At 34.6% G+C, this 13,004-nt stretch overlaps 1 protein-coding gene across 3 annotated transcripts in view; it reads left to right on the top strand.

The window, feature by feature from the left end:
• Shprh (SNF2 histone linker PHD RING helicase) overlaps positions 1–3,850 on the top strand; it is an 84,528-nt gene extending 80,678 nt beyond the window's left edge. For all 3 annotated transcript variants that reach the window (XM_047557719.1, XM_047557720.1, XM_047557721.1), the window contains 2 exons: positions 795–875; positions 1,967–3,850. In XM_047557719.1, the coding sequence (XP_047413675.1) occupies positions 795–875; positions 1,967–2,063 (178 nt within the window). In that variant the 3' untranslated portion in view covers positions 2,064–3,850. The remainder of the gene's footprint in view (positions 1–794; positions 876–1,966) is intronic.
• Positions 3,851–13,004: the final 9,154 nt, after the last annotated feature.

Below are 13,004 nucleotides of genomic sequence, written 5' to 3' on the forward strand. Positions count from 1 at the left end.
AAAATCTAGATCTCACATCCAAATTATTATTTAAGTCTTATCAACTCTGCCTTCAAAGGATATTCCAGGTCTGTTGACTACTTACTAACTCCACTGATTGAAAACCATAGTCCAACCACCCCCTTACCATGCATCTTACTTGGATGACTGAAGAACTTCTTAGCTGACTTCTCTGCCTCCATAGCAGCCAAAAGGATTTGTAAAGCACAGTCTAATGTAAATTAAAACATACATTAAAACTCCTGAGCACTTCCCATCATAACCACAATGAAATCTAGTTCCTGTTCATGTCTGGTAAGACCCAGCATGCTCTGGCCTCTACCTGCCTCTTCATCCTCATTTTCACCTCTGCCACTCATTTATAATGTATTTCTGCCATGCTAGGCTTCTGTTGTCCCCTTGAACATTTTAAGATTCTTCCAAACATATTCTCTTCCCTAGGTCTATGCTGGTTTATGTCATTTCTTCTATTTGGATTCTCTTCCTTCTCCTTCTTTGTTTACTGACCTTGTTCCCATCTCTCATATTTTTTTCTTGGCATTATCTGTACATGGAGCTGTCTGATTTCTTCAAGTGTTTGTCTCTCTTCCTTCATTAGAATATTAGGTCGTGGAGATCAGATTGTTGTTGTATTCATTGCTGAACTGCTCCCCACACACACACCTAGCACATTGACACACACAAGCGGACACCAACTGACTGACCAGTGAATATAGCATATAATATGTGAAGTCAGTTTCTACTGAGTATTTTTAAGATGTTTTTAAACTTAATAATTGTTATGTACCTTCTAGACCTACTATTGTACACAGATTCTTAATTAAAGCAACAATAGAAGAAAGAATGCAGGCAATGCTGAAAACTGCTGAGAGGAGGTAGGTAACAATTTACTATAAGTAGATGGGGGAAGTTCTCCTGTTTGTTGAGTATGTGTTTAGAATGTCTTCACTTAAATGACAATAAAAGATATAAACAGATTATTTTATAGAGCAAGAAAGGACATTTTGCATTCAGTATTCCCCAATTCTTTGGACATTTTGTATTTGACTTAAAAATATTAAACCATGTGACTTTTGTTGGCCACATTTGATTACTTTTTAAATGAAATAATCTTTATGCCCTATCTAAGCAAGACTTAATCTGATCTGTGTAAAACTAAATCTGTGTAAAAACAAATTCAGTTTTACACAGATACTTGTTTTACACAGATACTTGTAAAATACTGCCTCATGCTTGTTCACATACAGATAGGAATATCTGAATTAAAAAACTTGGCTAGTGGTAATGTTTTCAAAGCATGAAACTTCCTAATATTTATGCTATAATTTTTCTCTTAAGTCATTTTGAAACAAACCAATACCTTCTTAGCTCCTGTGAAGTAGGTAGGATTGAAAGACACCCAAGGAAAAGGTGTTGCCTTTTAGAAGGGATTGTTTCCCCAGAGTTACTTTGTATAGCAAAGAAACTGCTTGAAACAGAAAATTTCTTCCACCAGTGGTGTATGAAAAGGGAGGACTAGCTACCCTGAGAGCTTTACATCTAAAACACAAAGGCTTTTTGTACTTTCCATGTATAATAGAAGTCAGTGATTTTTATTTAAGCTGCCTAAATAGAATAGTAGTTAGAAGAGCTATTGAAATTTTCTTTAAACAAATTAGCTTTACATAGTAAGAATGTAATTTGTAAGGTTAGAACTTCAACAGCTGCTCACAGGAGTCTTTCTCTCTTATTAATTGTTCAGGGAAAAAAATATTTCATGACAAAGCCTGAAAATAATATATAGAAGTCTTTATTTATTTTTGAAATGTTATAATAATAAATCTCATCTCCTACTTGCTTGCTGGAAGTTTCTTATGACCAAATTGTAACAACTTAAGAACAAATATATGTTTGGTCTTGTATTATTATAAATGTAATCTCTGATTCCTCGGGGTTTCTTTCTGGTTGTGTCCACTTGGAAAACCAGTCACACGAACTCATCAGGGAAGCATTCCGAGGCCTCCGTCTTGACTGTGGCTGATCTGGCAGACCTGTTTACCAAAGAAACTGAAGAACTCGAATGAACTACATCTGATTCATTCCCAGACTAATGTATTAATAAACTTTCATAGCTGTACAGCAAAGTTATAAGTTTAAACAGTCCAGTAGATGTCAGTAAACACTGTTCCTATTTGAATGAATTTGTTTCCTTTTTTGGTTTTACACTGGCTGAGTACTTATTGAGCCCTTTTCAATATACTGTTTTCAAGTGATCTATAAATATTCCTAATTTTACACTCCTGATAAAACATTTATTTTTGTTCCAAAGAAAATATATCTGATGAGGCATGGGAATTGAGAGATAATGGGTGCTTTTTGATACGATCAATTGTAAAAAGAGTTGGAATAAGAAAGAAAGTAAACTAGTCTAGTTTTATATGACCTGATATATTCAACCAAGATAGGTCTCATTTTTGGAAAGTCCTTTAGTAGCTTAACCACATGATTCACCAATATCTTGTCAGTAATATTTTAAGTAAATGCTTAACTGTAAGAACACGTAGTTATGTGAATAAGTTTAAACTATAACACCATGAGCAGTAACTTTACAGTAATCCAACCCCTAACAATAAGGTAATCTTAGGCAATTATTTGTTTTTGCTGCATCTTGCTACTAAAATCAAAACTCTGTAAACTTTTCATTTTTCTATTCTGTGTTAAGTGATATCAGTGTTAAGTGGCTAACTTTAACATTTTTAAGTGTACTAACATTTACTTTCTAATTATCTGTTTTCTCTACTCTTAATTTTTATTAAGTTTTTATATGTCTTAAGATTGATATATCTGTAAATATTGCACTTTTTTATGATTTTTGTTCTTTACATAGAAATATGGCAGGGTTTGATTTTTAATCATTGTTACACTGATGTCATAAATTTGTTTTCCTTTCCCATGTTCTCATGTAACTAGACACTTTAGCCACTAATGTCTAAATTTGTGATTTTGCTATTTCATTTCAGTCATTCTTCCTTAAGGACTAATATTTGATCTTTTGAATAAGAGAATCTGTTTTCATATTAACAAATAATTGCAAGTGATAAAAACTTAGTGTTTCTTCTTTTAAGAAGAATTAATGGACTTTGAAATCACTAAATTAAGGAGTAGCATGTCGTAGCCATTAGACATAATATAAATATTCTTGTTTTGTTTTCTTCAAGCCTTCCAAGTTTTAAATGACCCTCAGGACTCATTAGCTCCTACTTACCTGCCCAGAAAACTGTAATAGAAATAACCCCAGGATCTTATTCATCCAGGAGGCTTTGGTGCTTAGCTAAGGTGCATTTTTCTTACTCCAGGTTTATAGGGTGACATAATGCAGCTGAAGAAAACACACATTTTTGGTGCTTATTCTTCAGTTGAGGAGAGATATTCATTGGTTCTTTTGTATGAAATTAAACAATTATTACTTTGTAGCTCTTTATACCTAATAAAGAGCTTTCCTGTACATTTGTGTGTTCAGTTTTCCTAGTAGTCCTGTGAAATGAATGTAATTAATATCATTCCTGTTTTAAAGATAAAGAACTAAGATTCAGAAATTGAGAAACTTGCCTATGACACATAGCATATTAATAGTGGAGGCCAGGCACCCTGACTCCAAATCTAATGTTCTTCCACAAAATCATTTGTTGTACTGAGGTTCAGAAGACCCATGGCTATAATTTAATGAGACTATTTCAGTATTTCTTTTTGTTCATTTCCTAGTATTCCTTTATGTGCTGTTTTAGGGAAAACAATTTGATATGCTTCAATTTTGTAAAAAAAAAAAAAAAAGAAAAATACACATATATATACACTTACCTGTATTAGAGAATACTACTCTTATTTATTTCTGTAAAATACCTTTAATTAAATAAATATTTTAGTGGAAATGGAAACTAGAATTATTTAATTTCTAAATCATAGAACATATGGATTATCTTTGTTTTTGTCTCTCAACAAAAGATGTTAAAATTACTAATACTGCAGAATCCTGTGTTTTATATGTATTTCTTTTATTTTCCAAAACGGTTGTGACAGTTCTTCCAGTTATTCAAAACGAATACACATTCCCTCATCTTGGCTGTGGAAAGAATTTTTAAGTTGCCTTCCTCCATCATTTTATATTCTCTGAAATATCACTGCTGTACTAAGGAACCACGGAAAAAAAAAATTTCATACCCCAAACCTTAGAATAGCCCCAATCCTTAAATGTGTTTGTATGATCTTCATTAAATGACTCCAGATGAGTTTACTAGGACTGAAAAGATCTATTGATACACAGTATAAACTATGTAGACCTAGTTCCATAGCCTTTTTCTTCAAATGCAGATAACTTTACTATGTTTATAGCAGCTTCAACTTTTCTCTTTGTATATAACCCTTAGTATAACAAGTCATGCATTGAGTTTTAGATAATGGTCCCTTTCATCTCATTAATACAACAAACTAAATATCCATATAATAATTGAACATGTAGCTACTAATATTTTACAAATAATAGTAATAGGTTATAAAATCAACTGTTGTCAAAATATTTAGGAATTGAATTTAGCCACACAGGATTAAGCATTAACTCAAGCTACCTTTTCAAGAGGGCAAAAGAAGAAATTATGTCTTTTACACGTTCACTAACCCTCTCATAATTTAGTGTGCTTGAGTTCTCTGTATTAAACTACAGGATAATCTTCCATAAATGCAGAATTCACTTGTGCTAAATGACCAGTCTTATTTAAAATGAGTAAAAGGCATCTTTCATTTTTCTAGAATTTAGCTAAACAAAATCTCACAATAACATGCCATTTCATAATTTTCAACTGGCATAACAATATAAAAATGAAATGTCATTACAACAGTACAGTACAGGTAAAGGAATTTTGAGCTTGCCTACTCTGATAAAGGAAATCCAATCAAGAATGTTTTTTTCAAAGTGAGATCAGGTAACTTTTATAAAATGTTCTGTTTATAAGAATTTGTCTGGATCTCTGTTAAATTGTGAAGGCCATGTAAATGCTTATCACACGTAAGGGTTGAATGTGACCACTTGCAAGCTTTCCATTAGAGGAAGGCAATGTGAGTAATTGATAACCCTAAAGGGAATTCAGGTCTCACAATAGGAATGTGGTGTTGCCTCTGAGTTACAGAACAAATAGTATCACATACAGAACACAGCACAAGAACTTAGCAGGAACCAAAGTTGCCATCTCCAGTCTCACTCTGCCTTCCAGTCAGCCTTTCGGGAGCACATGTAACTCTGAAGGCAGTGATCCCACAACATAACTTGCGTCTGATTTCATTGTTTACTGCCCTTGACTCAACTGATTTTGTATGTTGAAATGTACTTTGTCATACTGAAACAAAATCCTTCTTATTGCAATTTATGTTTCTTTTCTTGCAAAATATAAGTGGAATTTAAGTAATCTCCATTACCTGTATCGTATCCTTCATACAGGAAACCACTGTTAATAAAATCAGTAACTCTCTCCCCCTATCAAATGATGCATCCCTATCACCTTTTCTTAATAGTCTTCCTCTGCAAACCTGTTTGTTTGGACTCTTGAAATTTTAAGACCAGTTTAGAAATCATTCAGAGAAATTTGTTAACATTTTGTTTTGTTTTTTAACCATAAAATGATACTTTCTATTTTGATTATATCACTGACCAGGCTTTGCTCTATATAGTATTATACTTCCTGAAATGTTTTTTATTTTTAATTAATTTTATAATTTGCAGTCATGGGTCAAAAGTTAAAAAAGAAAGATGTAGATGTAAATTATATTAAATAATAAATTTATTCCATGTACATAGTACATTTACATAATACATATGTACATATACATGTACATAATACATTTATTCTAATTCTTTTCAGTCAAAAAATACTTGGAGCATTGATTTTATGCTTACTAATACATGGTTTATTCTCATGGAATTTCTGATATGTTTCAAGAAATCTAGAAACATGAGGAAAAAATCAACAATAAGTATTGTTTTCAGAAACATTGATAAAATTAATATTTTCAACAAATGTCTATATTCAGTCTCATGCTTTCCATTATTTTTCTGCTTATTTTATTCCTACTATATGTCAGACGAAGTAGGTGTAAGAAGAGCTATTTGATTCTCATTCTTTTATTTTGATATCAGTAACTAATTACCTAATAGCAGTTAGGTAGATGATGTCTTCCCTGTGTTCTCACGTGATCTTGCAGTGCATACGTACCCCAGTAGTCTCCTTTATAAGGACACCAGTCATACTGGATTATGGCCCCAGGCTAGCAACTTCATTTAACTTAATCACTTTTTTAAGGAGACTTCTTTCTAAACATAAGTATATCTGAGATAATAGGGATTGGAATTTCAGTACATGAATCGGGGGCCTGGGGGCACAGTTCAGCCCATAATGATAATTGAGAGAAATGAAAACATCTAGCCACATAAGAACTTGTACATAAATATTCATAGTAGCAATGTTAATAGTATGTAAGTGAAAACACCCAAATATTCATCAGATGATAAAGAGATGACTAAATGTGATACATACTTCCAGTGCAATTTATTTGAACATGAAATGAAGCCTGGATACATGTTACAACACAGATGAACCTTGAAAACATACTAGCAAAAGACATCAGTCACAAAATACTCTTATGTTTCCATTTTTATGAAATGACTGGGATAAGAAAATCTTTGGCAATAGAAAGTATGTTGGTGGTTGATTATAATCTAAGAGAGGAACTGGGGTGACTACTAATGGATATGGGGCTTCTTATGGGATGATGAAAGTTTTTCCAACTTTAAATTGTAGTGATAGTTACACAACCCTGTGAGTATACTAAAAACAATTGACATGTACACTCTAAGTGGCTGCATTTTATGTTGTGTAGATTATATCAATAAAGATAGTTTTCAAATTTTTTTAATATAGCAACTTTCATTTAAAAAGTCATTTGGCATGCAAATGCTTTGGCAGAACCTGTCATAGACAAAACTAAGACAGATGGTCTTCAAAATATGAGGCACGGGTTGCAGACTATATTGTCCTCAGGGTCTGTGAATCTTATTGATTTCTGGCAACCAGGGTTAAAATGTAGCATCTGTAATTGCCAGCTGTAATTGACACTCAACTTAAGAGCTTGCTGTACAACTGAAAGGACCAGTGCATAGGTGAAGTTCTTAGACATGAAACAAAGCTTTTAGGCTTAAACTCTCTCATTAACCCTCTTATATTCTTAGACAAAGCCCTCATCTGGCACATTTGTCAGTTTGTAGTAAAAGAATCAAAAGACCTTCCAACTCAAGTAATGGTTGACTTTAAAACATGTAACCTCAAAGTAGAATATTCTCCCCATCCCAGAAATATAACCCTATAGGGCCTGTCTTCCTTATTGCGTTAGTTGCACATAAAATTTCCATTAAAAGAATGCAGTTGTGGTTTGAGCTGTGAAATGAGCTATAGGCTATGACAGTCAAGAATTCTAAACCACAGCATGTTAACAGTTTGGGCCAGATAATTTTTTTCTTGTAGAAACTTGTTTATTATGAAATGTTGAGCAGTATCCATGGCCTCTTCCCATTAGATGCCAGTAGCATGTCACATCCAAGTTATGACAAAGAAGAGTATTCTCAAATTATCTCCTTGGGGGCAATTTGAGAATCACCAATTTAAGGAAAATGAACAATTTTTTCATGGTAATAGACCATATACAACAAGGAAAAATCCATATGACTGCTTCACTTACACCAATTCTGTTCACTTGAGGTATTCAGAATGTCATGTAAAAAAACAATTTATCATATAATAAGTTTAGGTGACCATATTCTTTGACAAGTTTATTTGGAAGATTTTCGTAATTTGCTCTAAAGTTTGAACACAATGTTGAAATTCCAACTTGGAGCCACAGGAGTCAGTTGTTTTATATATATATACTGCCCTTGAACAGTTCATTGCATTTTTAAGTGAAATAAAGGAATAAAAATGTAATTTTATGATAAGTTTTGCCACCTAGTGAAAGATTTGCTGAAATTGTAATTGTAAACTGATGTTAGTGAGCTTGATTGTGATTATTTTAGGATATATACATACATCAAAACAACATTATACATCTTAAATATATACTGTTTTATTGGTTCTTTTTAGTTATACATGGCAGTAGAATTCATTTTGAAATAATTGTACGAGCTTGCAATATATCTTACTCTAATTAGGACCCCATTGTTATAATGTACACAATAGTGGAATTCACTGTGGTATATTCATATAAGTACATAGGAAAGTTGAGATTCATTCCACTGTCTTTCCTGTTCCTGTCCCCACTCCCTTCTCTTCATTCCCTTTTCTAACCGATTGAATTTCTGTTCATCCCCTCTCTCCTGCTATTGTGGGTTAGCTTCCACATATCAGCAAAAATATTTGACTTTTGACTTTTGGGGACTGGTTTATTTCACTTAGCATCATAGTCCCCAGATCCATCCATTCACTGGCAAATGCCATAAAGTCATTCTTCTTTATGGCTGAGTAAAATAAATACTATCAGTTGTACCTCAATAAAGTTTGGGAGGGAAAAGATTGCTATTTATTGACAGCTTGCTTGCTTTTTCTTTGCTTGTTGGCTTTGTTTTTTTGTTTTGTTTTGTTGTTGTTGTTGTTTGTTTGTTTGTTTGTTTTGAGATGGGGTCTCACTGTTCTGCCCAGGCAATTTATGAATTCCTGAGCTCAAGCAGTTCATTGCATTTTTAAGTGAAAATGCACCTCAGCCTCCCATGTAGCTTAGATTACAGGTGCCACCATCCCTGGCTAATAGTTTTTAAATACACTCAATGCCTTTACATTAAGGACATCAGTCAACACGATAGAACTCACATTGTCCTTCCAATCGATCAACTAAATCACCTCAGCATAAAGGATGGAGTAAAGTTTTGGTACACTGCGCATCAAAAGTTTTAATTGTGAATTTATTGTAGTATGAAACTGTGGCATAGATGACATCTGCCCACATTTTGATCTGTTATAACATTAATACAATACCACTTTATTATATTAATTTTGTGACATGTGAAGTCTTCACCTATCAAGAATACCGTAAGTAGTCCTCATGCTCTGCCTTCTAGAAGCTGGGGTTGAATTGTTTCTAACTTTTCTTTCTCCTCCTTCCCTCCTTTCTTCTGTTCTTTCCTACCTTCCTCCCTTCTTTATCAATTATTATTGAGACTCTAAAACTGACATCCCTACCCACCTGTAACTGCTACAGGAAAGTGTGGACATGCTAGTCTTTCCTCGTAGCAGGAATGGGAGCTTTTACCAGGAAGCCTCCCCAGAGTTCAAGTCTGTGATATTGGCTGCCAGAGACCCATTAAAAGAACGTAAATCATAAGCAGTAAAGCTATCTTCTCTCAGAATTTTTTGAAAAATAAAATAAACTTATTAGTTTGAGTTTTGTTAATTGTATAAGAGAATAAATCTACTGATTATTTTCTATAGCTCAGTCAATGTCATGACATCCTTCCCTTGCTCGAGCCAAAACTCTGGAATGATCCCACTACCACCTTCTCTTATCCACCCATCTGTCCATCAGCAAGTCAAGTTCACTTATCAAAATACATCTGTAATCAGTTTTCCTCATCTTCACGCCTACCACGTGTCCCTGACATCATCACTGTTAACTGGTTATTGTGACAGCCAGTAGTCTTCCAGTACAGCCACAGAGTGATTGCTTTTAGATGGCAGATCATGCTCCAACTCTGTGCACAATCCTCCCATGATCATTCACCTCACTAGAGAGAAACCTCAAGGCTAGAAGGCCCTATGCGATCCAGACCTCCGTAACCTGCTGTAATCATGTTCTCCCACATCCCCCATAAGGTGCCTGTTGCCTAGAACATGTCCAGCGCACCCCTCAGGACCTTTGAAATGACTTCCCTCTCCCTGTAACTTTCTTCCCCCAGATTTATGCTCAATCTGCCGCCTAGTTTCCTTTGGGCCTCTGCTCCAACATTAACTTATCAGTAAGGCCCTCAAGACACCCTACACAAGATTGAGCCCTTTGCTCCTCTCACTGTCATTCTATCTTCCTTACTGATTTATTTTTCTCCAAGCTCCTAATACCATCAGACTTATTCAATTTATGAATTTTCCCAATCATCCCCAATAAGAAAAAAATTCCTTGAGAGCTAGAATTTTATTTTACTGCTCTAACCCAGCACCTGGTACAAAGGAGGAGCTCACTAGATACATATTGAAAGGACTCTATTATAAATGGACTGAAAATTGGTACTGTTCTAATTTCCTGTAGAAATTGTTGTTGCTCAAAAATCCTTAACATTGAAAGCTTATATTTTCCTGTAAAGTAGATTGTGGGATACTTTTTAGATACCTGTGAAATTTAGTTATTGGAGCTAGTTGCTTCTAATTAATGCTTTGATGTATACTCATGATATTAGCTTCAGCTGTAACTTTTATAAATGACCTTTTAATTTTCATTTCTGCTCCTTAATCTTTCTGGTCCCAAAGTTGGGCCCTCTTTCTAACACTCTTTTGAATATGTCCACCAGCACCTAAGTTTGAAGTAAGTTCATCTGAGCTCTTACTTGGATCTGCTCTTCTCATTAATGAGCTGGGTCTCCTTGAATAGGTGACATATTCCTTCAGCCTTCTCACATGTGAAATAAAGAATTGGTTAGATCAGCAGCCCTCAACAAACTCACCATATTTTACTTGGGAGAATGTGTGGGATGGCCCAACCAAAGCCTTTATTTTCCATACTCTGGACAGTCCAAAGCTACATGTGAGTGCAAACATTTGTCACAAGTGGGGAGAGGTGAGCTCACCCCAGTAGATTAGATTATCTCTAACCATTCTGACTAAAATTCCATGATTTCTGTGCTCCAAAATCTTCAAATTCTTCATCCTGCTTGCCCTCAGGAACCAAATTTCTGTTCTTCCTGGCATGAATTACCTGGTCTCAGGTATTTTGTTAAAGCAACAGAAAATAGAATAAGGCAAGAAGAACAAAATAAAGTCATTATTTGTGTCATTATTTGCATGTGAACATCATGTATGTAAAAACTCCAGAAAAATCCAAAATAACAACAAAAAACTCCTGAACTAAAAAGTTAAGTATAGCAAGGTTGTAGAATGCAAGACTTAATATATCAAATTCAATTTATTTCCTGTATGCCAACAATGAACAAACAATTTGAAATAAATGCAATACCATTTACATTCAGACAAAAATGGAATATTTAGGCATAAAAATAAAAAATGTATAAGATCTTTATGAGAAAAGCTTCCAAACTTGGTGAAAGAAATCAAGGAAGAACCAATTTGAAGGGAGAGATAGCCCATGTTCACGGTTGGAAGCCTTGCTATCATCACGGTATCAGTTCTTCCCAGCTTGATCTACGGACTCAGTGCAATCCCAGCAAATGAAGTTGTAAACTTCAACAAACCAACTCTCAAGTTCATATTATGCAGAGGCAAAAGACAAAATGGCCAACACAATATTGAGGAAAAGAAAAATGTTGAAAAACTAATACTGAATGTCTTCAAACTTACTATAAAACTAGAATAATCAAGGCAGTCTGTGAAATAATAATCAAGATTCTGTGAAAAAATAAAACAACAGAACGGAATTGAGCACTCAGCGATTTCTAGGGATTGTGGCAGGTGGCGTGAATACACAAATCACAGATTTTTAGGGCAGTGAAGCGACTTTCTGATACTGTAATTATGGATATATGTTGTTATAAATTTATCCAAATGCAGGGAGCTGGGCTTAGCTCGGTGGCAGAGCACTGGCCAAGCACATGTAAAGCACTGGGTTGGGTTCTCAGCAGCACCACATAAAAATAAAGTAGTATGTCCATCTACAAAAAAAAAATTTATCCAAACCCATATAAAATATAATACCAAGGGTGAATCTTAACATGAACTATGAACTTCAGGTGATAATGACATGTCAGTGCAAGTTTGTCGGTTGCCACAAATGTGGCATGCTGGCATGGGATGTCTACAGGGCAGAAGCAGGGGGTGCACAGGAACTAAGCTTTCCATTCAGTTCTGTGTGCTTAAAACTGCTCTAAAACAAGGTATTTATAAATATATGTATTTGCATATACTTCAAAGCCAAGTTCAAATGCCTTCTCATTCTTTCTAGCCCTCCATTAGCCACTCCTTCCCCCCAACCCCAGGTAAAATTAATAGCTACCCCAGTGTATTTTCCATGTACTTTGATTTTTTACTTTTGACATTTTATATAGGGCTGTTTGTGAATTTTGAGTCTTATGTCTATACTTATATCCTTAGTAATTAAACTCCAATTTGTGAATCACTGGGAGTCTGGTTATGTTACCTAATAGCATGTCATTTACATTCATCTGAAAAGCACATATGATGGTTTCTTTTTTTTTTTTTTTTATTTCATCATTCTCAGGAAATCCAAACTTTCTCTCCCATTGCTACCATACATACCCAGGTCACCACCACCTCCTGCCTGGAAGTTGTTTTCCCTGCTTCCATTACTGCCTATGCCCACCCTGTTCTATTTGCTATGCTGCAATCAGTGCTCTCTTTAATAATAAATCATATTATGCCATGCACCCCATCCCGGAATCACTCCATTGCTTTCTGTCACATTATAATATATATTTCAAAATCCTGACGAAGAGATAAAGGAAAGACATAGACATATTCTGACTGCTGTTACTACTCTTTGCTTCTAGTTACCCTGAGATTCTCCCCTGTCCTACACTAAGGAGTGTCTGTGGTTTGTATTTATATATTCATTTTTTCTGGTAACAGGAATAAATCCAAGGAAGCATATCCATAAACACTTAGACACATTCCAACCATCCCACCTTTATAAAATTTTGAGACAAGGTCTCTCCAATTTGCTTAGAGTCTTTAAATTATAATGCTCCTGACTCAGCCTCCCAACTACTGGTATTGCACACATGTGCCACAACACGCAGATAAGGAATGTTTTTTATC

The sequence above is a fragment of the Sciurus carolinensis genome, chromosome 7 (assembly GCF_902686445.1).
Source record: "Sciurus carolinensis chromosome 7, mSciCar1.2, whole genome shotgun sequence".
Taxonomy (NCBI): domain Eukaryota; kingdom Metazoa; phylum Chordata; class Mammalia; order Rodentia; family Sciuridae; genus Sciurus; species Sciurus carolinensis.